At 52.1% G+C, this 26,425-nt stretch overlaps 1 protein-coding gene across 2 annotated transcripts in view; it reads left to right on the plus strand.

Annotated features, from left to right (window-relative positions):
• LOC144825273 (protein regulator of cytokinesis 1-like) overlaps window positions 1–26,425 on the plus strand; it is a 338,110-nt gene that overhangs the window by 168,416 nt on the left and 143,269 nt on the right. For both annotated transcript variants that reach the window (XM_078684111.1, XM_078684110.1), the window contains exon 7: window positions 13,758–13,905. In XM_078684111.1, the coding sequence (XP_078540237.1) occupies window positions 13,758–13,905 (148 nt within the window). The remainder of the gene's footprint in view (window positions 1–13,757; window positions 13,906–26,425) is intronic.

The following is a 26,425-nucleotide window of genomic DNA, read 5'->3' on the forward strand; positions in this document are numbered from 1 at the left end:
TTGTGTTTGTGCCATCTCCCACCAGCTGCTTAAACTAATTAGCATTTAAGGACAAGGGATTGCGAACATTCATCCCTTCTAAACTCTTCAAGTAGCTTGCCCACACGCTAGCAAACACGTAGCATCACTTAAGTCAGCACATGCAGCTTTTATTTCGTTATCAGGTTAATTTTACTTTATGCTGCAGCATTCCTCACTCTCATTCCCACGCTACATTTATAAATTCACACACTCTAACTTGCAGCCCTGGTGAAGACTGCTTGTTGTCAATGACATGGAAAGGTGTTATTTCCGTGGCGCCATCTCATGTTGCCTTGTTTTATTTCCTTTCTGGCTCGCATCTCCTATCCCCATCTTTCATTTCCTTCTGCTTTCTACTTCTTACCCTTTTCTTTTCATTCTTCCATTTCCTCTGTCTTCTCCCTTTCTCCTTCTTGCACTTCTTTGTTCTTCACACTCCTCCTATCATTCAACTACATAGATCACACTTTCTCTCTGCCTTCCTGAATATAGTTCTCCATCGTTCTCCATACTACACCACTTCTTCTTCATATATCCTTATTCCGTGTGTCTGTATTTCTAGCATTTTTTCATTGCTTCAGTTCTTGCTGGCTTTTTTCCTATTCTCTACTGCACAATCTGTCCTAATTTCTATTGCTTTCTTTATGCTTCCTCTTTGTATCATGTTGACCTTTTTTCTTACCCTATTTCACCTTTCTTCTCGATCACATCTCTAGCACTTAGTCTCTTTATTTCACATTTTGACCGCTATCCTTTCTCCTGTATTGACTATACTGCCTTTTCTTGCCTGCTATCTCCCACTTGCTTTTCACCCACCAGACCACTGGGGGCATAAACACAATGAAGGAAGTGTTCAAGGACTACAAGGAAGTTGGCATCCGGGTGCTTGTAGCTCAGTGCAACGCTTCTGTCTTGGAGTCACTGCGCCGTGGAGAGTACTTCAGCAAAGTGGAGGACAATCGGTCCTTCCACAGTTTAAGGCAGGCAGTGAGTTTTGCCCTTAAGGAGCATCAAAAGAGTGATTACCTCATTTAGCAAGGAAAATGCTAGCTCTGTCTGTATTGAGCTGCACGGCTAAACACTTATGCGGTCCCAAAGGCGAGACCTATTGGCTATGCCAATGCTTGTTGACATTGTCACACCCCACTTTTTGGCAGGTATCTGGTGCAATTTCGACAAGTGGACTGGTTCCCTGCTATACAGGTCCCCAGTGCCAGATCTTTCCCTAAAAATGTAAAATTGTTCCTCCAATTAACAATACCTTTAGCACCCCCTAGTAATACCCTTGGTACCTATGGCAAGGAAGTTAAAGTGGGTCTCTATGGGGCTACAGCATGTACTGTTCCACCCTAAGGGCCCCCTCAACACCAACATACAAACTGCCATCCCAGGCTGTGTTCCATGGTGTAGAGAAAAGTGATATGACGTGCAGGAATGTGTGCCACTCCTGCAGACACTGCATGGCAGTTTAGGTAAGTCACCCCTACAGAAGGTTTTACAGCTGTAAGGCAGGTTGCACTGTACCAGATGTGTGGACATTTCTGCATGAGCAGATGTGCCCCTGTGAGGTCTGTCAAATCTTAGATATTATTAGTGAACAGGGAAGCCATTTTGAGTACATGTGCTGAACACTGATGATAACAGGTTCCCCAGTTACATGATCGCTTCACTGAAACTGAAGAGATTTGGTATAAAACATCTTGTATTAATATGCCCACACTGATTCCAGTGATGAATTTTTTTAATACATGCTCCAAGAGGCCACCTTAGAGGTGCCCCCTGAAAACCTACCTACTACTAGTATGCTGGCTTAATGGCATAGATCCGCCTGCCACCACAGACAGATTTCTGACCTCTTGCAGGTGAGAGCCCGCACTCTTAGGGCTACTACCGGTCACTCACCTTAATGCCTCTAAATTGAGTAGTTCGGTGGCACGCCTGAATCCTGGAGCTTTGATTCAACGGATCAAGACCACCAAAAAGAGCAGCGCAAAGTGCAAGAACTGAGGACTGCTGCGTACTTCTGATGGATACATCTGCCAGTGGATTCCTCACCTTGTGAATATCCCCGGCGCCAGTAGCATTCGGAAATTTTTGTAGCGCTCCACGAGGACGATGTCATAGAACCATGGCTCCGCTCGCGACCCCGCTGACGTCACTGGAGCCATAAAGGAGCCTCGTCGGCGTGATGACGTCTGTTCTTTTTTTTTTTCTGCGCCGTCAACGCTAACGGTTTTTCAAGGACTCTCCGTAGTTTCACTTGCTACTTTGTGTTTCTGGCTATATTCTGTGCTTCTTCTGGTTTCCTGCCAAGGATGTCGCCGAGGAATTCCGCTTTCAAGCCATGCAGGGAGTGCGGAGGACATATATCCATCACGGATTCACATGAAGATTGCGTTTGGTGTCTGTCGTCTGATCACGACGTCAAGGGATGTGCCTGCTGTACGAAGATGAATCCGAAGGCTTTGAAGGAACGAGAAGCGAAGCTCTTCATGGCAAAGATGAGGGAAGAGAAAAGAGGAAGAAGAAGGTCGAGGTCACGCTAGAGGTCAAGGTCGGGCTCGAAATCGACGTTGGGGCATGCTTCAAGTGCCAAGAAGCATAAAAAGAAGAGGCACGCTTCAAAACGCCATTCTGATAGAGAGGTGGCCCCGAAGTAGACTTCTCCAGTCCCTCGACACCGTAAGGACTTCCTGTCTCCTTCTCCCTTGAATCCAGCTTCTCCGGTGAGATCGGCTTCACCTGCAGCTTCTCCGGGTCAATCTCCGACACCGGCTCTGAAACATTCTCCGGCTCCAGTAGAAGAGGTTCCTGTGCCGGATGAGCAGGCGACTCCATCGGATCCGCTGTCGGCGCCGGCTGGCCTGAACACGGTAACGCCTGCATCGGAGTAGGTCCCGGGGGCCTATCCTCCTTTTCCTGGCCTGGGTTAACATCCTTTGCATTATCTAAATGCGATGTATGGAGTATTCCATAGAGCTATGTACCCCTCTGGAGAGCCTTCGGGTCCCATGGGTCCCTTAGCTTTTAATCTGGAGGTTCCTCAGGCTTATGCCCAGGCCCGGTTTATGCCATTACTTCGGGCAGCGCCACCTTGGCATTTCCTGGCGCCGAGGACATCGACACCGTTTCCATCTTCTCCGGCGCCATCAGCTCGTGGCCGCACTCCTCACCGGCCGTTAACACTGGGGTATATCGCGGCCGCCCACCACCAGAAATAGAGCGAGTGAGGCACAGGGGAGCCTCGGGCGATGAATGGTCCGCAGGGCTCCCACAGTAGCTGGAGGAAGCTTAGTTCGGTGGTCGGTGAGATGGAGCTCCCATAGATGCGTCTTACCTCGCCGCCATCTTGTCCTCGCCCCCCAGCGCAACCTGTTTATAGGGGCAGTACTAGACACTACTGTCTGTCGAGCATTCCCTCCTCCTCAAAGGATTCTCGACATTTAGGAAATGATTACCTTCCAGGCGTTCCAGTCCTAAAGGTCCTTCGCTTGCTCGGTCTGTTTGCTTCCTGCATTCTGTTGGTCAACCATGCACGCTGGCACATGAGCGCGCTACAGTGGTGCCACCACAGGCAGTGGTATCAGCACAACGGAGATCTCAGAGTCTGTGAGGATTGTGAGAAGTTGGCCTGGTATCTGATATTCACTATTCTAGTGAGCACCTTGCACCAGTCCAAACCACCCTTATGGTGATGGTTGTAAAGTCAACCTTATAGACCAGCTATCCTAGAGGTAGCATGGACAAAGCAGTCTTAGGCTAAAACTTCAGAGAGCATGTGAAGCAAGCTGTTTTACCATATGTAACCCCTTGAATACCACATGAAAGGACACCACACAGGTTATATATAAAATATATATGTATTTATTACTAACACAACCCCTCCGAACTCTTTATGAGGTCAGAGGACAAAGCACATAACAAGTTACTTAATTATCATACAATAAGTTGCACAATATACAGTAGGGCCCTAGTGGCACGTAAAACCATATACTAAAATAGTGGTATAAGAACCACGTCACGAACACCGGATAGGCCTAGGGAATCGCTGGGGCTACGCTGAGCTAACAAGAGTTAGGGAGCAGGAGGCCCACGGGATGCGTGTGCAGTGTCTATTCACACACGCGAGTTACCATAGGGAAACAATGAGAACGTAAGAGTTAGAACCTAGTTATTTTAGGACACTTCCGGATGTACTAGGAGAAAGCCACTGACACTAGGATAGTCAATACTTACAGGAGCACCGAAGTGCCCACGTTACCTCACCCACAGGAGCCGGGTGCTTAGGTGTCAAGTTGTCTGGTTTCCTCGTTGATTCCTATGGAGACCTGTAAAAAGATGCTGCAGGTGACCAGGAGAGAAGTGTCCGGTTGGATCCTAGGGCGGATCGAGGATGAAGAGTACCTGAAAGCAGAGGGGACAGAGTCTGGGTCACTAGCCAGTGACCAGGAAGGAACCAGGCGATGTCGTGAAACAATCTGGTGATGTCATGAAGCTTGACTCTGCAGCCACGTGGACCAGGAGGCGTCGACGACGACCAGGAGCTGGATACGGACTGGCCCACGAAGTATCTCGCTGTTGGCGGCGTCTGCTTCCGGATTGGAGTCAACAGTCCTTGGCAAATGCAACCCAGGCAGGAATCGAATATTCGCTTAGGATTAGACCAGCAAGGTCTATGGGGCTTCTCCTTTGCAGGGAAGCGGGGGCCCACCTGGAGCAACCAGGCAGGCGGTTTAGACTCAAAGGTTCGTCGTCACAGAGGCCACTAGCCAACAGGCAAGTAACCAAACAAACTCGTCGAACACAAAAACACTAGCAGGGCCCACGCGTCACTCGTGGAGTGTGGAGGGCTGGTCGTCGGTACAGAAGGTGCTCTGGGCTGGGGCTTCTCAATCCCCAATGCACAACTTCGAGGGTGCCTCAGAAGCTACACACGTAGCAAAGAGCAGGTTATTTAAGATGGCCGGTCCCACGTCTCTCGTCGCCTCCACAGGTCTCAGCTTTGCTGTGGCTGTGGATCGGGGTCAAAGAAGTCTGGAAGTCTGGCTCTTGTTGGACTCTGTGCTCGGGCTCCGGCGGGAGCGTCTACAAAGTAAACCGCAGATCGCTGGATGGTGCCTGTTTGCACAGGGTGGTCACTCCTTGACCACAAGGGAGATCCTTCAGTCTTCTAGTTGCAATAGAATGTCGAAGGTCCAGAGTTTCGTTACAAGTTTCAGTTCAGGATAAATCTAAAGTCTCTTGACTCAGCTCCTCCCTATATACTAATCTGAGGGGCTGGATTACCTGCTAGGTCCCTCCTATGGGTGGGACCAGGGAAGGAGGTGGTTACACCCCTTTCCCTTTGTCCAGTTTTACGCCAGAGCTGGGGCTGGAGTGCCCCAGCAACTGGTTTGAACCGGGCTATGCATGGGACACCTTGTGTGTCCCAGGCAGTGTCTCATTTCATTCAGCCCTCCCTGCCCCAATACACTATGGCCTGTTTGGGGTGGTGCTAGCACCTTCCAAGACAGGAAACCTATTGTCCAAGCCTCCCTCGCTGGAAGGACTCCCAGAGGCAGGAGGTCAGACTTGTGTCTGTGGCAGCAGCATCCATTTTGTGATGCTGAGGCTCTGGTTAACTTTAACCGGGATTAACAGGAACAACATGCCTTCTCCCTCTAAAAGGGTGGAATGTTACCCCCGTCGCCAGAACTGGCGAGGGGGTAGTATTCCAAAGCGTATGACCCCTTACACGACATGTTTTGATAAAGCCACACCAGAGTTCGCAATTAACCGCGAGGATTATAATGCACTGAAGAGTATATGGTATGGCTATATCTTAGAACAGCGATAAGGACATGGTTCCGAAAGCGGCAGACAAGCTCAGCCCATGCTAGAGCCTCATCTCACATAAAACCAAGCACTCTGCCTTCAGGATTGTGAAGGCCTGCCATAGGAGTGACTTATAGATATATATGTGTCTATATATAATGGTAGGTATAGGAATACTATTCCTAAGCAAGGGGTGATTACACGACCTTGCCCCAGCTGAGTGATCAGCCAGTTGTGTTCGTTGGATGGCCACCCAGGGGTGGCATAAGATATGCTGCAGCCCCTGGTAGGCCTTGGGTGCACCTATGCCCTGGGTACCTATGGTACACTATACAGGGACTCACAAGGGTGACCCATTTCCCAATTGGTGATGTACCTAAAGTACATGGTATGAATTTAGAAAGAGAACAGTTGGGCTGTGGGTCTGATCAGCAGGCCCACAGCTACATTAGTCGAAAACCAGTAAAGCAAAAAGTGGGGTGACCATAGGAAAGCAGATCCTACTCTCCTACAAGGATCTCCAGAGAAGCTGCAGCAGATCTGTCTTGGTGGAGCGTGGAAGGCAATCTGTCTCAGGGGAAGCCATTTCATCATAACATAATATAATCATAACAAAACATTTGTAAAGCGTGCTACATACCCGTGAGGTTCTCAAGGCGCTGGGGGGGGGGGGGTGCTACTGATCGAAGAGTCTGGTCTTGAGAAGTCTTCTAAAGGTTGGCAGGTCCTGGGTCTGTCATAGGTTGCTGGGGAGTGTTCCAGGTCATGGCGGCGAGGTGGGAGAAGGATTGGCCGCCGGCGGTGGTTTTCCGGATGCGAGGAACTGTGGCGAGGGCGAGGTTGGCTGAGCGGAGGCTGCGGGTGGGGGTGTAGAAGCAGAGTCAGTCGTTGAGGTATACCGGTCCGGTGTTGTGGAGGGCCTTGTGTGCATGGATGAGGAGCTTGAAGGTGATCCTCTTGTCGATGGGGAGCCAGGGCAGGTCTATCAGGAGGGGTGTGATGTGGCTGCGTCGTGGGACGTTGAGGATCAGTCGTGCTGCGGTGTTCTGGATGCGTTGTAGCCGTCTTCGGAGCTTGGTTGTTATTCCTGCGTAGAGGGCGTTCCCGTAGTCTAGTCTGCTGGTGACGAGTGCATGGGTGACGGTCTTTCTCGTGTCGGAGTGGATCCATTTGAAGTTTCTGCGGAGCATTCGGAGGGTGTTGAAGCAGGACGCGGAGACGGCATTGACTTGCCTGGTCATGGAGAGGGCGGAGTAGAGGATGATCCCCAGTTTGCGTGCGTGTTCTGTGGGTTCTGGGGGTGTTCCTAGTGGGCCACCAGGAGTCGTCCCAGACTGAGGGGTGGAGCCGAGGATGAGAATCTCCATCTTATCTCAGTTGAGCTTCAGCTGCCTCCATCGGTGGCCACAGGGATAACGGATGCATCCACTCTAGGGTGGGGTGCTCATCTGGGGGACCTGGAGATCAAGGGTCCCCGGAGGAAAGGTTGCTTCACATCAACCTTCTAGAGTTGCGGGCGATTCGTTTGGCGCTCAAGGTCTTCCTCCCTTCCCTTCGCGGTCAGTCTGTTCAAGTCCTGACTGACAACACTACAGCGATGTGGTATGTCAACAAGCAGGGAGGAGTGGGGTCGCATTGTCTCTGCAGAGAGGCTCTGCGTCTCTGGCCCTGGGTTCAGGACCGTCAGATTTGTCTGATGGCAAATCTGGTCAAGGTTCTGAACGTGCGTGCAGAAAGTCTGTCGGCAGTTCGCTGCCAACCACGAGGGGTAGTGTTGTCCCTCAGGACTTTAACCGACTGACCGCGAAGGGAAGGAAGGAAGGAAGCGCCTCTATAAACAGGTTGCGCTGAGAGGGCACCAGGTGAGGCTTAAACACGTTTATCGAAAAACCCAATTTGTACAACAGCTGCGTTGATGATAACGTACCTTCTCTGGCGACTCTACCTTGATCAGCCAGTCATCCAGATAGGGGAAAACTGGAATCCCCGATCTCCTGAGATGGGCTGCCATCACCTTGGTGAAGATTCGAGGAGCAGTAGCAAGTCCAAACGGAAGAACCGCAAACAGATAATGTTGCAACCGTAATGTAAAACGGAGATACTTCCTGTGCGACTTCAGGATCGGGATATGAAAATACGCGTCCTGCAAGTCGATCGACACAATCCAATCCTCCTGTTGCAGCGCTTGAAGAACCTGCGCAATGGTGAGCATCATGAACTTTTCCTGCTTCAGAAAAAGGTTCAAGATCCTGAGATCCAGGATTGGACGTAACCTGCCATCCTTTTTGGGTATCAGGAAATACTGGGAGTAGCATCCCTGACCCCTTTCCCGCTCTGGAACCACCTCTATCGCGCCTTTTTTCAACAAAGTTAGGACTTCCTCCTGCTGGAGAAGAAGGTGATCCTCCGAGCAAGCCCCTTGGAAAGGACGGTAATTTAGAGGGAAGTCCAGAAAGGGAAGAGCATACCCATTCTCCACAAGATTGAGAACCCAAAGGTCTGTAGTGACCAATTCCCAATCTAGCAGAAAATGAGTAAGCCGACCGCCCACAGGACAGACATGATCCAGAATGGTGGATCTAGGGCTGCTTTGCTGTGGTAATAGGAGGGGAGGTAGAGGAGGAGGAGGGTTGACGACCTCTGTTCTTGCCCCTGTAAGTTCTATACAAGGTGTTTTGCTGCTGCTGAGGTTGCTTGTAGGACCGAATGGACTATCTCCCAAAACCTATGTACCTCCTAAACGATGTACCCCTAGGCTGAGTCTGAAGACCTAGAGACTTGGCCGTTGATTTACTTTCTTTAAACCTTTCTAGGGCTGCATTTGCTTTCTTGCCAAAGAGACCAGAGCCATCAAAAGGTAGATCCAAAAGCTTTGCTTGTACATCTGGGGAGAACTCTGAAGATTTAAGCCGTGTCCAAACAACTCTGAATCACCTGACGAGCAGCCGCTTGAGTGTCTTGTAACACCTCATTACAATTTTGTCTGTCTTCCTTGTTCAATTTAGGGGAAAGTTGTTTCGCCGAGTCCATTAGGGCATGGATATAGCGACCCAAAAGACAGGTGTGGAAAGAAGAGAAGGACCCAGTTACTGATTTGACATCTGCTTCTTTTTTATTTAGAGCAGAGTACCACACTAAGGTAGTTAATCCTTAGATGTGTATGTTTGTTTTAAATGGATGAAAGGAATAATTGCATCAATTTACATGTTCATAGCAGTCCGAAGATTTACCCACTGTCCTGCACATGGGCACGTATATTTACAAGTGAATACATATATACATTACTATACAAAACAGAACAAAAAATTCTTGCGGGCATTTGTGGCAATTCAAAACAACAATATTCGACAAATGAGTGATTGATTCATAGAAGTACCCTGTCCACTATTTCATAGTAAGGCCAATGGCATGCATTGGCCTTACTATGTTACTATGTTACTACAGTGGTACTCTGCTCTAAATAAAAAAGAAGCAGATGTCAAATCAGTAACTGGGTCCTTCTCTTCTTTCTCTTCTTTCCACATTTGAATATTGTCCTACCCAGTTACATTGTTGGACATAACCCCACTTGTAAAAGAACCAAAAGACAGGTGGCATTAGATGACTAAAAGGCCATGCTAGCCGAATAAAACACCTTTTTAGCGGACTGATGGAGCTTCTTTGACTCTGTCAGCCGGAACCTGTGGAAAGGCACCAGAAAAACTCTTTGAACAGGCAGCCTGGATCACTAGACTCTCAGGAGAAGGATGTGATGATAAAAAGTCAGGATCCCCTGGAGACACCCTGTATCTCCTGGCAATAGCCTTAGAAACTGCTGGAGCCGAAAATGGTTTGCGCCAGACCTCCAATACAAGCTCAGTGATTGCCTCATTAAACGGTAGCAGAGGTTCCACAACAGAAGCAGGAGAGTGAAGAACTTCTGTAAGAATATTCGATTTAAATTCAGCAGTAGGAAGCTGAAGGTCCAAACGTTCTGCTGCCTTTCTAATCACTGTGTGGTAGGGGACTTCATCCTTTGATGGAGCTTCAGATGCAGGAGAAAGCTCCCACTCAGGAAACATATCAAGGCCACTTGCCTCTTTTAACTCCATAAAACAGTCATCAGAGTCCTCGACCTCACCTTCCTCCATTTCTTCCATGCAAAATCTCTGCTCCTCCCAAACCCTCTGGGCTTCTCTCCCTAGACCTTATTCTAGGCACTGATGCCGGTGGAGCCAAGGCCGACTCCGAAGGACCTGGAGCCGGCGTCGAACACTGATCCGTTGGCGCAGCCTGCACCGATCAAGGTCTAGCTGACGGTGTCGGCGAAGATGGAAACAGTGTCGACATCCTCGGTGCCGGGAAATGCCAAGACTGCGCTGCCGGAAGAAATGGCATTAACGGGTCCTGGGCATAAGCCTGAGGAACCCCCAGATTAAAAGCTAATGGACCCATGGGACCCAAAGGCGCTCCAGAGGGGTACATAGCTTTATGGAATACTCCATACATCGCATTTAGATAATGTAAAGGATCTTGAGCCAGGATAGGCCCCTGGGACAGACTCGGATGCAGGCGTTACTGTGTTCGTGCCAGCCGGCGGCGACAGCGGATCCGATGGAGTCGCCTGCTCATCCGGCACAGGAACCTCTCTACTGGAGCCGGACAATGTTCCGATGTCGGTGACTGAACCGGCGTCGGAGATCGAGCCGGAGAAGCTGCAGATGAAGCCTATCTCACCGGAGAAGCTGGATTCGAGGGAGGAGGAGACACGAAGTCCTTACGGCGTCGATGGACTGGAGAAGTCGACTTCGGCGCCGCCTCTCTATCAGAATGGGAGTTTCGAAGAGTACCTCTTCTTCTTTTTATGCTTCTTGGCTCTTGAAGCATGTCCCGACATCAATTTCGAGCTCGACCTGGAGCGTGACCTCAACCTTCTTCTTCCTCTTTTCTCTTTCAACATCTTTGCCATGAAGAGCACTTTACTTCAAAGCCTTCAGATTCATCTTCCTACAGCAGGCACATCCTTCGACGTCATGATTCGACAACAGACACCAAACGCAATCTTCATGTGGATCAGTGATGGACATATGTCCTCCGCTCTCAACCGGACTTCCTCGACGACATCATTGAAAGGAAACAAGAAGCACAGAATACAGCCAGAAACACACAGTAGCAAGTGAAACTAGGGAGAGTCCTAGAAAAACCGTTAGCGTTGACGGCGCGGAAAAAAGGTAACTGATGTCATCACGCTGACGAGGCTCCTTTATGGCTCCAGTGACGTCCACGGGGTCGCGAGCGGGGCCATGGTTCTATGACGTCGTCCTCGTCGGCGTTAAGAGCTACAAAAATTTCCGAATGCTGCTGGTTCAGGGGATATTCACAAGGTGAGGAATCCACTGGCAGATGTATCCATCAGAAAGGCTGGTACTGGTAGTACAGGGGCGTACAACAAGGGAGCCCCCCAGTACATAGCATCATACTTCCAACAGTGGAATCAGTGTTGGGGTATGATTCCAACATGTTTAGTAGCAAGGACATGGCCAAGACATGGCTTGGCAATTCGTTCTGGACTGTTCCCATGAGGCACATGGTCCAGACTGATTTGCATATAGCTGTCTCTGAACTGGGGTGGCGAAGTGAGCTATAGAAAAATGATGATGAATACAACCAGGTCTGTGACTGGGGGTGAGTGTCTGAAAAGTTTCAACGCTCCGTCCATCATCTCCTTGGGTTTGCTTGGTACCAAACATTACCGGGTTCGGTGCATCCACTATATAGTTAGACATTTCGGAATGACAGATATCTACTATATGTATTAAGACCACATTTACAAAGCCTGGAGAATCAACTCCAGGCTTTTTTAGGGGTGTCCTGCTCATGCTAGGGCACCTTTACACTTCTAACCAAGCACCCTTCCCTCAGGACTGAAGGGCCTACCATAAGGGTGACTTATAGGTTTTAAGTGTAGTGACACCAGATATAAGGAAGCTCATATCTGTGGTTTGAGGTGCAAGCACCAACTCCATACAGGCTGCAATGGCAGGCCTGTAGTCACAGTTTAGGTGGACTCCCATTGTCACAATACATGCTACAGCCCATGGGAGACCCCTGGTGTACATATGCCTTGGGTACCTCAGTACCATATACTAGGGACTTACAATGGTACACCAATAGCCATTTGTGGAGGTACAGGAGTGCTTATGGTCAATTTAGGGAGAAAGCACAGTGACTGGGGTCCTGATTAGCAGGATCCCAATCAAACTATGTCAAACACACGGACACCAGGCAAAAAGTTGGGGTAACCATGCTTGGATTCTACCATCCTACACCCCAAGACACCGACCGCAAATAACTATATGCAACGTATGCCTTTTTATCCCAAAGAGAAGCATTGCTGCGTAAAGATGCATTTAAGTGAACTATTTATTTGTAAAAATTAATATATATTTTTTTAAGTGCATACTTCATAATAAAGTTTTTGGTATTAAAATGTATATAAAAATACCATTATTGTGGTCTGATTTATTCATGCGTGTCATTTATTGCCTCTAAGTACAACAAATGCTGAGCACTACTCTCTGATAAGCCTAAACGTCTTGCCCACAGTAACACAAAAGTGAGCATCTAGTGTTAATATTTTTGCTTCTGTAAACCAATATGGGTTGCCTGGACTTTTTACCTAGTGCACCTCGTTTTAGTCCACTATTTAAAGACCCATCTTCCTACATGGACTATAGTGATTAACAAATCTGTCCTGTGAAATTCCTCTACCTCCTTATGCTCCTCCAGTCCGTCCTGGGTCTCCCAAGATGGAACCCAAAATCTTCCATGTAATCTTACTGTTCATAAGCACACATACACCAAGCGCATGCATATGCAAACACAATGCGGCATAACCATACATACTGACTTTTTTATTTTAAGTATTTGTTTTGGTTTTTAGAAGTACATTATTTGCTTCAGTGTCACATAGCCATTGACCTATAACAAAAGGGAAGTTGCATTCATTTCGTCCTCTGATGTCAAAAGGAACAAGGTGGTGTATAAAGGCCCCTGCGTTCAACATACGTCTCCACCAATGTGGACGTTTTCTAACATGGGTAACAGATGTGATGTGATATGCCGTAAAAAAAAAAAGATCAAAAACGGCACTTTTTAATGACAAACTTGAATAAACGTAATGTATGCATTTTCTACTCGCCCCCAATCCGTCCCTCACCAGACTCAATCAGTTTGTTTGACCCCACATTAAAATGTCCCGAGCAACATCACTGGCGTACATACTGACTTGATTTGATGTAAGCCATCAGAGAATGTTGTTATTTTTTTTGCTGCCTAATTTAAATAACTGTTTTGTAATTTCATCTTTTGTGGCATACAATCCTAGTAGCCCTGATGATAACGAGTTGTAGGATGGTTTATGTACGCTCATTAAAATGATGAAATCAATATTTTACCAAGATCAGTGAAATATTTCATACATTTCAATGTTCTTCATGAAATGTAGTTTTTATAGCACTGCATTTTCTGAAAAAAAGCATGGAAACCTAAAATATACATCTAGTGTCTTTAAATATCATATTGTTTATGTTGAACTTAACACCACTTACATTAGTTGTAAATGGCATACAGACTGGAATCTGTGTGACGTTTAATTGACGTTTTCTCTCTCTCTGATAAAGGTGACCAATACACTGTTTGATATATTAAAACTAGTAAGTTGAATATTAGAGTATTGTGAAGCTGCAGAATACCATTCTTGCCTTGTCCTACGAAAAATGTAATCCCTGTCCTTTCCTCCTATATTTACTTTGTCAATTTGCAACTTTGGCATTTGGTTCCAACCTCTGAAAATGGATCAAGAAATGTAATGAAATTAAATATTTTCTACTGTTTTTATTTTAATTTCTGAGAAGCGGTTTTATTTTTTCCTTCTTTTGCAGTTGAAAAATGAAGTGAAACTATTAGACGACCTTAATCTGGAAAATCTGCAGCACCTTATAAATAAAATTAGAACTGAACTGATGTCCTACTGGGATAAGTGTTTCTACAATGATGAGCAGAGGAAAGCCTTTTCACCTTTGAACGACTGTATGTAATTGTATTTATTATCCTAATGCTCACCTTGTTCTATCATTACATTCTTATGGCTTGACACTGCACATCAGTTCAGACAGTGTCCAACTTTATATTTTTGTTTTCTGTGTTTCTCATCAACTGAACAGATGTTGTTCACTTGTTGACATTGATTAATCTGATTGGGCAAATATTCCTTTGGACTGCGTTATTTCTGACCTTTGGTGTTTAAATAAGCTTTTATAAATATTCTTCATCTACATGGTCTCGTGAAAGGTATCGCCCACTTACTTATTAACTTGAGACAACTGGACCATAAAACATTGGGCCCATTGTGGTCAGTATTGGGCTTTTATGGTGGTGAAGGATCTGTTATTTTTCTGGCCTCAGATAAGAAAATTGGACATGGGTACTTGCTCACCTGGTATTTCCTTGTTCCGTAGACTGTCAGTGTAGTTTTACCTGTTTAAGGAGAAGGTCAAGATGCTGTCCACGGCTCAGATGCTTTGGCTCTTGACTTGCAGGATGCATATTTTCACATACCATTCCTGCATTTTCACTGGAGGTTCCCACGGTCTGTGGTAGGTTCCCACGGTCTGTGGTAGGTTCCCACGGTCTGTGGTAGGTTCCCACGGTCTGTGGTAGGTTCCCACGGTCTGTGGTAGGTTCCCACGGTCTGTGGTAGGTTCCCACGGTCTGTGGTAGGTTCCCACGGTCTGTGGTAGGTTCCCACGGTCTGTGGTAGGTTCCCACGGTCCGTGGTAGGTTCCCACGGTCCGTGGTAGGTTCCCACGGTCCGTGGCAGGTACCCACGGTCCGTGGCAGGTACCCACGGTCCGTGGCAGGTACCCACGGTCCGTGGCAGGTACCCACGGTCCGTGGCAGGTACCCACGGTCCGTGGCAGGTACCCCCGGTCCGTGGCAGGTACCCACGGTCCGTGGCAGGTACCCACGGTCCGTGGCAGGTACCCACGGTCCGTGGCAGGTACCCACGGTCCGTGGCAGGTACCCACGGTCCGTGGCAGGTACCCACGGTCCGTGGCAGGTACCCACGGTCCGTGGCAGGTTCCCACGGTCCGTGGTAGGTTCCCACGGTCCGTGGTAGGTTCCCACGGTCCGTGGCAGGTTCCCACGGTCCGTGGCAGGTACCCACGGTCCGTGGCAGGTACCCACGGTCCGTGGCAGGTACCCACGGTCCGTGGCAGGTACCCACGGTCCGTGGCAGGTACCCACGGTCCGTGGCAGGTACCCACGGTCCGTGGCAGGTACCCACGGTCCGTGGCAGGTACCCACGGTCCGTGGCAGGTACCCACGGTCCGTGGCAGGTACCCACGGTCCGTGGCAGGTACCCACGGTCCGTGGCAGGTACCCACGGTCCGTGGCAGGTTCCCACGGTCCGTGGCAGGTTCCCACGGTCCGTGGCAGGTACCCACGGTCCGTGGCAGGTTCCCACGGTCCGTGGCAGGTCCTTTTGCATTTTTAACCTTTAGATTATTTTTACGCACTACCAAATTGTGCCTTACGATGCCTTGTGAGCTTGTCAAATATACTGCCTGGATTCCAGAGGCCGAGCATGATGTCGGAGGCAGGGAACGCTGCATGGCCCTGCTTCGATTCCCTGACCCGAACGCCCCTGTCGGCAGGGCGTAAACGGGTTCGCTAGCAAGAACTGTTTAGAAATAAAACAATTAAAAAATGTAGGTATCATAAGTGTTGGAGCCCAAATTTTAGCTCAGAGGCCAGCAGCTAGCACTATCAAATGTAGGGGTGAAGAATACCAAGGCTGCCTAGTTTCGATTCCACCTCAAACCTCTTCATCCACCATAGACATTCCCTGTTACATCCCTATTTCACTGTTTTAACGTATTTTGTTTTTTCCTTCTTTCCCCTTTTGTGTTTTTTTCCTTCGCTTGCTCTGGGTCAAGTTTGAGGAGGTAAATACGTGCCAGTCCCCATAAATGAGTGTCTGTGGGCCTTACCTACATCCAACGGCTCAAATTAAGCACTGATTGATCTAGCCCAAACCTGGCCCTTTTCTGATTTTGCATTTTATGCGGATAATGTGCCCCTGTTTGTGAAGTGCAACTCGCCCATGACACTTTAGAATTGAGCCAGCGTAATGCAGCCATACGTCGCTGAGCAGAAAACAACCCACCTAAGAACGACTGGAATGATATGCTTTTGGAAAATGATAAACACTTCCATCTGTCAGTCAAGTTGTGATATCAGCATCTCCTCGTGGAAACTCTGCATTGGCCGAGTTCATGTTTCCTTTTTATGCACAGGGCTCATTGACAGCTTAAAACAAACATTGCACACCCATTCCAGGGGGGCGTGGCTAGCAGCCGATGAGGACGGTCGCAGCCTAACGAGGCTCCCGACCCTCTGCCCGAAAATCCGCCGTATATCCTGTTAATTCCCCGGGTCCCCCGCACACATCGGGCGGATCCCGGGTACTACCACTGACCCTGCTCCGGAGCGAGCTGTACACCTGGGTGCTGCTCGTACACTTGCTGAAGCGCTGCGGAGGGACGGAGCTCCTGGCTCCTAAGATGGCGTCACCCGGACTCCCTGTCTGAGGCGGACCGCGACTCCTGGAGGGCTCCTTGGCAGCGCCCGCCCGCGCAGGGGAGACTGACAGACTGCAGTTCAGTGCCCCGGACCGCCCCGGCGGGCGACCGTCCCCGGCCCTCGCGGAATCCAGACCGGCGCTTCGTCACCGGGGGGCCGGCGTGGCCTCGCCTCTCCGGATCAAGCCTGCACTTTTCCCCCCGGCTTTGAGGCCTACACCACTGGCGGGGACCCGCCCCTGCCCTGGGCCCCTGGCACCTGCCTGCTGTGCGTGTCCCCTTCGCTGCGCTTGGAGTGGCGGGCGCTGGCCGGCCCCCCTGGAGCGACGGCCGACCGCTGAAGGGGAGGTAGCCTGCTGACAGCGGACCGGAGACTCCCTCGCGGAGGTTCGCCTCGAATCCCCGGAAGCCCCTTGCTGGTGCTGCGGAGGCCGGCATTGAGCGCCGGATCCTGGGCCGGCCTAGCGGACGCTCATCCCCGACCCTCGGGAGGCCCTGGGCGGTGGCTCGCTGCCGGGGTGCCGGTGGTGCCCCGCCTCTCGGGGACGGACTGCGGCTTTGCTTCCCGGCGCGGGGGCCTACACACGCTGCGGGGACCCCCCCCCTCCTCCGAGCCTCTGGATTCTGCCTGGTTGCTTGGGTCTCCCCCTGCGGGGTTCGTGGTGGCGTGAGCTGGCTGCCCCTTATACCCGGTTGGCAGGTTGGTGGTGCGAGAACGGGGGTGCGCGGCGCTCCGACACTGCTGGGCCGGCCCGGACTTGCCTGCGGCCCCGCTCTGTTGCGCTTGGGCCTGTGACTTATGAGACGCCGTTCAGTTCCTGCTGCCCACGAGTGACCCCTGCCACCGGAGCCACCGGCGCGGCGCCCATCGGCGGGGGCCCCCCCCTGGGAGTGCGACTGGGTGGCCCTCCCCCCTCCTGCCGGATTCTGGTGCTGCTTCCGACTGGCCCGCCGCTTGCCTGACTACGGACGCCCGGAGGGTGTGGGACGCCTGGAGGACTACTCACCACCGCTGAGGTTTGCGGGGAGGGAGTCTGCTGGCCCCATAGCAAAGCCCGTGGTACGCACGGGGCGTGGACGGCGAATATTCCGGGAGCCCCGGACCCCCTGAACGTTGGGGAGACGAACGGAGGGACGTCATGGGCAAGCCCACGAGGGGCGCAAGGACAGAGGGGACTCCCCCTGCGGAGGAGTCTGAAGGCCCCGTGCACCCGTCTACGGAACTCCAGCAAATGCAGGACAAGATACTTGCAGCTATTGCGGCCACGAAGGAGTCACTGCATAGCGACATTGCTCAGGTATCGGTGGGCCTGGGTCTCCTGAGGGCCGACCATGCGAAGTTGGTGGACAGAGTCAAGGTCGCGGAGGCCACCCTACAGGATATCGTGCCGTCGCAGAAATCGATGGAGGGGAGGCTCACGGAAGCAATGGACCGGATCAGCACCTTGGAAAGGCGGGCGGAAGATGCTGAAAACCGCAGCCGCCGGAACAACGTGCGCCTCGTGGGCCTGCCGGAAAAAACAGAAGGGACAGACATGGTGGGTTACCTCGATGGCTGGTTGCGTACAGTGGTAGCCCCAGAGGGGCACTCCCCATTCTTCACCCTGGAGAGGGCGCACAGGGTACCGACGAGACCTCCGAAACCGGGCCTCCCACCCCGCCCGGTGATCATAAAGCTCCTACACTACAAGGACCGGGACTGGTTATTGCAGCGCGCCAGGGTCGCTGGCCCGTTCCAGGTGGATAATAGTAGGGTGACCCTGTTTCCGGACTATACCTTTGAAACCCAAAAACAGCGAGCCTCCTTCCTCTCCATTAAGCGGGAACTCCGTGCGGAAGGGCTCCAATACTCGCTACTGTTCCCGGCTAGACTCCGAGTTGTGGTGGACGAGAGCACGTTGTTCTTCCAAACGTCTGCTGAGGCCTGGGCCTGGTGGGACACCTACAAAGCTGGCACGGACGGTGCTCGGCGCAGGGAAGAAGAGGAGCGCCAGGGACAATCCCTCAGACGATCGCGGCGCCACCGGGGTCGAGACCGCGGCCCTAAGAGACCGACAAACACCCAAACGGCGGATGAGCGGAGAGCGGCTTTGCAGGCGGTTATGGATGTTTCGGGACCTGCACTGACCCACTCAGAGAGGGGTTCGGGCTCGGAGGGCCAGGGCACGGGCTCAGAGACTGACCTGTCGGAGCTGGGTGGAGCCAAGGGACCGAAAGTCACACCACAGACGTCTGGTGAAATCGTCGAGTGCTGAACCCCCGACAAGGTACCGGGCGGGGAGGCGGGGGGGATGCCGCACCTACTGCGAACTCTGGAGCAGGCAGCTGTGAGACTGAACTATTACAAATTGTAATGAGTATTACTGGGCGGAGGCCTGAGGGCAGTACTCACTGGCTCAGGCGACTAGTGCACGCACCCCGAGGCCCATAAGGCCACCGTAGCTCGTCTGCGGAATAGAGGTTCCGTGAGCCGTTGCTCACTTGTTTGGATGGGAGTGTCTCTATCGCAGAGGGGTCCTATTCTGGGGGAGGGGGGGCCTGGAGCGGTTGGGGGTTCTCTGGGCGTTGCTTTGGGGGGGGAGTTGGGGATTGGGGTTGGGGGGGAAATGTGTGTGTCAGTGCCTGTGACCTGGATGCGGCTTGCTAGACCTTCATCATTCACTGTGTGGGATAATGGCTAATATGTGCCCGTTGAAATGTGTGACCTGGAATGTGCGGGGCCTAAACACAATGACAAGGAGACACAAAATCCACTCATATCTAATTCGTCGCGGAGTGCAGATTGCATTCCTGCAGGAGACACACTTGACTAAGCAGGAGGGTATTGCACTCCAACGGAGATGGAGGGGCCACTTGTTCTACACTACCTACTCTGCATTTGCTAGGGGCGTGCTGATTTGGATAAGAGCGGGCACTCCATTGCAGGTCACTAGGCACACTGAGGACCCGGAGGGGAGATTTGTGGCTATAGAGGGTCTGCTCAGGGGCCGACTCATTACGCTCTGCAACATCTATGCGCCAAATGTAGATCAGGCTTCCTATTTCACCAAGCTTTCCAGGGCACTTGCCAGTTATCTTTCTGGTCCGACTTTACTGGGTGGGGACTTCAACTCTATAGCGGATGTCCAACTTGATAGATCGCACCCCCCGCTGCGCACCTCCCCTGTGTACCGCTTAGCGAAGAGTAGAACTGAATGGCAAGATGCCTGGGCCCTATCTGACTGCTGGCGCACGCAACATCCCACTGTGCGAGATTACTCATTCTATTCCAGCCTTCACGACCTGCATGTGCGTCTTGACTCCTTTCTGTGCTCCCGCGCAGTGCATGCTGCGGTACTCCGCACGGAGTATCTGGCGCGCACGTTGTCGGACCATAACCCGCTCCTCCTGTCCCTAGACTGGATGACTGCGCCCCCAACAATCCCGACGTGGCGGCTGCGTCCCGACACTCTGGATGACCCGCCCTTCCGTGCAGAACTGGAGGAGCGTATCGGGCAATACTTTGGGGACAACGAGGGCACCGCCTCCTCCCGAGCGACGGAGTGGGATGCATTTAAGGTGGTGGTGCGGGGCCACTGTATCGGGAAATACGCGGGGGCACGTAGATCGCTGCTAGAAGACCTAGAGAGATCTGAGAATGCGCTGCGGGATGTGGAAGTCACCCGCCCTAATCGCCCGGAACTGCAGGAGGCGGTGTGTAAGGCACGTGAGGCGGTGGCTGTGGAGGTGGAGCGCCTCCGCAGCTTTGACTACAAGACGTACCTCACGAGAACTCTCGCTGAAGGTGACAAGTCGGGCTCCCCCCTGGCCTGGCTAGCAAATCCCTGTAGAAACAGCCAACCGATTTTGGCCTTGCGGGGACCTGAAGGCCACATCCATGTCACGCAACCCGCCATAGCGGACTGCTTCAGGTCGTACTATGCGAGGTTATACAAATCCGGGTTGGGCGACCGCTCTGTGGAGCAGGAAGCTTTCCTGGCCGACTTGCCGTTACCGCACCTAGAACAGGAGCAGGCTGACGCGCTAGGGGGTCCCATTACGCTGGCTGACATACGCAGTGCTGTGAAACGAATGGCGCGTAACAAGACGCCGGGGATGGATGGACTGCCCATCGAGTTCTATGGGAAGTACCTGGATCTCCTGGCGCCGAGACTACATCTAGTCTATGACGAGGCGAGGGAGGCGGGCCGACTCCCCCAGTCGATGAGCGAGGCCATAATGATCCCCCTTCTGAAGCCACGGAGAGAAAGCACTGATCCTGCTTCTTACAGACCGTTGGCTATGCTAACGACTGATTACAAAATTCTCAGCACGGTGCTTGCCGCCAGACTGTTGCCCCATATGCAAGAGCTGATCCATAGTGACCAATCGGGTTTCATACCCACGAGGAATACTTCGCACAACATTCGCAGACTGCTGCGATTAGTTGATGCCCCGCCACTGGAGGCGGGTTCCCCCCTCGTACTAGCAGTGGACATAGAAAAGGCCTTTGATAGCCTGGAATGGAATTACTTATACGAAGTGATGCGCCGATTTGGTCTGGGTGAGGGATATATTCATTGGACTAGAGTGCTCTATTCCACCGCGAAAGCCAGGGTGCGGGTCGGTCCGGTGGTATCGGATCAATTCGAGGTGACGCGAGGAACCTGTCAGGGATGCGCGTTATCCCCACTACTGTTTGCGTTGGCGGTGGAACCGCTCGCGGCTGCGGCCAGGAACGGGGAATACTATACCGGCCTGACCTTCAGAGGAGACCTCCACCATATCTCCTTGTATGCAGATGACCTGCTCCTCTTCCTGGACAACGCGGATGAGGCGATACAGGGTGCTGAGAAACTCTTAGATTGCTTTGGTGATATATCGGGATTGAGGGTTAATTGGTCGAAGACGTGTCTTTTCCCGCTCCGGAGGGGGGTAGAAAGCCCTACACTCCACTCACGCCTGCGATGGGAGCCCCGCTGCCTGAGCTACCTGGGAGTCCATATTTATCACGACCCGGTTGATCTCCTGGACGGCAATATTGGCCGGTGTATCCGTGCCCTGAAGGGTTGTATATCCTTCTGGGCCACCTTGCCCCTTTCGATGGCCGGTCGCGTAGCACTCCTGAAGATGATTGTCCTGCCCAGGCTGCTCTACTTCTTCCGGACCCTCCCCGTATGGATACCGGGGTCGACGTTCAAACACCTGAAGACTGTCCTAGTATCCTTCCTGTGGGGCACGGGTAGACGTAGAATCGCGCTAGCGACGCTGACCCGTCCCAGAGACGAGGGGGGACTAGCAGTCCCAGATTTTGAGTTATACTACTTGGCGGGACAGCTGCAGTGCTTTACGCAAGAGGTGGCGAGAGTCTACCGGGGACCGGAGCAGAACAGGGAGAGGGGTACCCCTCGCCATATCCTGGCGTATATCACTCTACAGCAGAAATTGTTCGTGAGGGGACTTTCACAGGAGGAGCGGACATTCAGACAATGCTGGAATCGTGCCCAGAAGCGGGTCGGGCCTGGTCACCCGTACGCCCCTGAAATCCCATTAGGCATGGTGACAGCACTACCGCATGGCGGAGACTGGTCGGGGTTATGTCTCTGGGAAGAAGCAGGGCTCCAGATGCTGGGCGACTTCTACGAGGACGGAGTGCTCTCCCCATACCAGACTCTACAAGAGCGGTACGGCCTCCCCAGAGGCGACTACTTATTACACGCAGCGGTGGTGGGAGCCATGCAGAAGCACTGGGGAGAAGGACTATCAGAACCCGCGACCTCACAGGCATGCCAATACACGATGATGGCGGCGGGCACGTTTAAAGCCGTCACATGCCTCTACCGCAGAATGCTTTCCGAGACACTGCTGCCTCTTACGCCGCTTAAAACTAAATGGGAGGAGGACCTGCACCTAGACATCCCGGACACGACATGGGCACAGCTAGTGGGTAGAGCTAGAAAGAGCACCAGGAATGCGCGCTTTCAGCTAATCCATCTATACATCCTCCACAGGGCCTACCTCACCCCGCAAAAAATCACAGCATACTTTCGCGTGGCTGACGCGGCTTGCCCTAGATGCAACCACATAGGGGCTGACTTAGTACATATGCTAAGAGGGTGTCCCGTGCTCCAAGATTACTGGACCACCATAGGGGAGACTTTGAATGCGATCACAGACAGGGAGCTACTCTACGACAATGCAGTCACTATTCTACACTGGTTCCCCCACACCAAAAAAAACAAGCTATCCAGTAAATTCATAGACATGGGCTTACTCCTTGCCAAGAGAGAATTGACTAAAGGTTGGAAGTCGAGGGTGGGACCGACACACAGGAGGTGGCTACACGAATTCTTAAAATGGGCCACTGCGGAGAGCACAATCCGTTATCAATTGGCCCGCCGTAACTCAGATGATAAAGCACGGGAGGCGGCAATGGCATGGGAAATACTGGTACAGGCTCTCAAAGATTACACATCGGAGGAGGAGGAGGGAGAGGAGGGGGTTGCCGATCGGCCCCAGCTATAATAGACGCTCCCCCGACACTTCTAGGGATACCACACACGCAGCTTGACACGAATAATCCGGATTCCTAGTCCAGGAGTGTTTACAGTTGCACCACACACAGGCGCTGACACTACAGGGGGTGGGGGGGATTGGGAGCTATAGGTTGACACTGGGGACATTCCCGTTCTATGTCTCACTATACTAGTACATCGGGACTACTTCACCTACGGCGGGCAAAAAATAAAAGCAGGCGCCATAGCACACTAGCCGTTGTTGGGTATGTTGGCAGTATTTTCCGTGTTACCCTATTTCGAGCATTAGCGCCGCCCTGCCTCCGGGATGAGGGCTGAATGGCTGTGTTTTCCCACATTTTACCTACTGCTCAGAAATCGTTACTGCTGTGCCCTCTAATGGTGAAGTTGATACCTTTTGTGTGTGTATTGATCTGCAATAAAAATTGTTTGACAAAAAAAAAAAAAATTGCACACCCATTCCACTCCTGGAGAACAATGTGGTAGGTGGGAGCTCCATTCGCTTTCAGAAACAAGAGCCTCGCTAACATCCTTTGATGTAAGCGCCGCGGGGGGATTTCAAGTGGCGCTGGTCTCTCCTTGATGCACAGGTATTAATGATTAGATGTGTCCTTCCCCGCACGCTGTTGGTGCCGCAGAGCTCTGGTGCACAGCCCTATGCAGCCTGGGATCGCTCTGTGCTGGCAGGGACAGTGAGTCGCACTGCACAAGAGTCTCATATTGTTTACACCATGAACCGGGCTCCCTCGGCCACTGAACAGCGGGTCATCTTTGGCGTCGCTAGGCAGCCAGTAGCAGCGCTGCAAGGTTTCCACCAGCCACCCTGTCTCTCTGCCCAAGTGCCCTCTGCCTGGTTCTGCCCTGTGTACTGACGGTGTTTCGGGCGCTGCTGACTGATCCGGTTTGCAGTGAATGTCGAAACCGCTAACGGCGGGTCATGTGATGGGAAAGTGCTCGCCCAGCAGTGTTTAAATAGCAGTCTAGTACTGGCTCTGCTGTCACCATGCACAGATGGCGAGACAAGAAAACAATGACCTGAAAAACCGGCCCTGCTGCTGCCGGTGCAGGGTGATACCACAACAATACAGTCCACACGCCCGCTCGCATCACCAGCCTTACAACAAGCAGAACATTGTAGTCCAAAAGCCACACACCAGCACTCGTCACAGCGGTTCTCAGTAGGCTCGATTCTCGCAGTAAAGTAACAAGGCAGCATGACCAAGCTTCTTATAAGAAGCTTGGTTGCCATGACAATAGAAAGCTATTGGCTCAAACAAGATGGCGTCTGACTGTCCACTGTACATACATAGGCATGCATGTTTAGCTTTGGATGATTGGCGAGAGCAGCCATCTTTGTCCATCTGTGCGCGTGCATGTAAAGCTTTGTAAGAATCCAAGATGGCCGCACCTGCCTGAAGCTCTGCCATTCAGGCCTAAATACTCCTTTATTTGCTCGATTGGAAGAGCATTTTCACCGTAACAGACACCTTCCAACAATTCCCGGAGTATGGGGGGACCATTCTGATGCCTGGCGCCGCAAGAACCGGGACTAGCGCGGTACGGGCCGGCGCGGTGAGCTGGCGCGACCTTGTCCGACCTGTCGCATCTACAGGGGTGGTGAGTTTGACCCATGCGAACGCCCAGCGCTGCCCTGCGCTTCCCACACGCTCCTTTCTGCGGGCCCTTCTCCCCACTCCCCCCTGCAGTGCCTTCTGTTCGGTCCCTGCTGCTTGCAGTACGCTCTCGGGGCTTTGCGTCCTTGTGGGCCGGCCCGCTCTGTGGCCTGCCGTGTTGGTTTCGGCAGGGGAAGGGGTGGGCTTGCGGGGAGGCCCCGGCACTCCGACATCGAGCTGCGGTGGCGCTGGGCTTAGTCGGGTACGCTGACTCCAACGTGCCTCCTTCTCCCCCCCTCCAGTCCCTCCTGAGCGCACACCGACCAAGGAGAGCGACGGCCTGCTTTGATTGTGACATACACAAACTAGATTACACCGCCAGTACCTCTCCACCCCCGATGCTGCAGAGGCGGGACCGCCAGCTGCCCTGGGACCCAGTTTCTCCCCTGATACTTGGTGAGCACTGAAGACCTGGCCTTCCTCGGGGGGGCTGGTGCTCCCAACGTATCATCTGGATCTGGATGCCCGCTATCGCCCTGAGATCTGCGCTGGCTGCAATTCCCCATGCCACCTTGTTTTGTGCGGTTCGTTGAGGACACGCTGCTGTGAGGGCCTGAGGTCACCCTGGTGCTTTGCCCTGCTCCTTACGCGGGACATGTTTTGCATCACCCTCATCATCTCCTGGAGACTTCTCTTCTCTGCATTTGCGGCCCGCTGTCACCGCTTCTTCCGCATTGAATTAGCTGCCACGTGTTGATCTTGCTACTTGGCGCCTTGGCAGGGAGACTCCTACGTGCTCGGCGGTAGTCTCTTCTTCCTTTGGCCTCGTTGTATCGGCAAAGCTGCTAACTCATCGTCCAGCCCCTTTCCCTACAAGATGGGGGAAGAAGGACCCTAACCAAAAAATGCTACAGTTTGATAAAACTGCTGGTCCCGCGTCAGATGTCCCTACTTGTCAAACTGGTGGGGCTAGGGGTCAAACCATGCTGAGGTCCCAGCCTCTCTTGCAATGGCCATGTTAGCCGAAATGAGAGCCGGTTTTAAGGCGTTGGATGGTCGATTTGATGACCTAGTCAAGAAACTGGCTGACATGGGAACTAAAATTCAGGCACATGATCAGCGGCTGGATGTCGTGGAGGCGAGAGTGTCAGATATAGAGGATGGTGCATCAACCTCCTTGAAGCGGCTAGATAGGATGGAGAAGATCCTCAAAGACGTAGCTATCAAGAACGAAGATTTAGAGGCTTGCAGGTGCCGAAATAATATCCGAATCATTGGAATTCTGCAGACGACCGCTACTGGACCTGTGGACACTTTCGTGGAACAATTACTGTCAGAATTGTTCGGCTGGGAAACATTTACGCAAGGCTTCATGGTTGAGCGTGCCCATAGGTCGTCGGGCCCCCGTCCTCGACCGGTCCTTCCCCCGTGACCCATCATTGCCAGGATCATGAATTTCAGGGACAGAGATGCCGTCCTCCGCTCAACTCGTGACAAGGGGGAGGTCCAGTGGCAGGGGAACAATTTGGCCTTTTTACCTGACTTTACCATCATGGTTCAAGAGGCGAGGCGTAAATACCAGGGGGTCAAGGCAGCTTTGAGTAACTTGGGTCTCAAATACGGCATGCTGTATCCGGCGAGATTAAGGGTGGATGTGGGTGGCGGATTTCGTGTGTTTGACACTCCGGAGGCACAGGCGTTTTGCCAGGAATATAAGAAGAAACGTTCTGGGACAACTGGTGTGCCGCACTCTGCCTCCCCGCTACACAGGGGTTCACAGAACAGCGTTGAGCTCTTCTCCCAACCCGGGACTGGTTAACTAATTTTTAAGTTACTC

Source organism: Lissotriton helveticus, chromosome 3_1 (genome assembly GCF_964261635.1).
Source record: "Lissotriton helveticus chromosome 3_1, aLisHel1.1, whole genome shotgun sequence".
Taxonomy (NCBI): domain Eukaryota; kingdom Metazoa; phylum Chordata; class Amphibia; order Caudata; family Salamandridae; genus Lissotriton; species Lissotriton helveticus.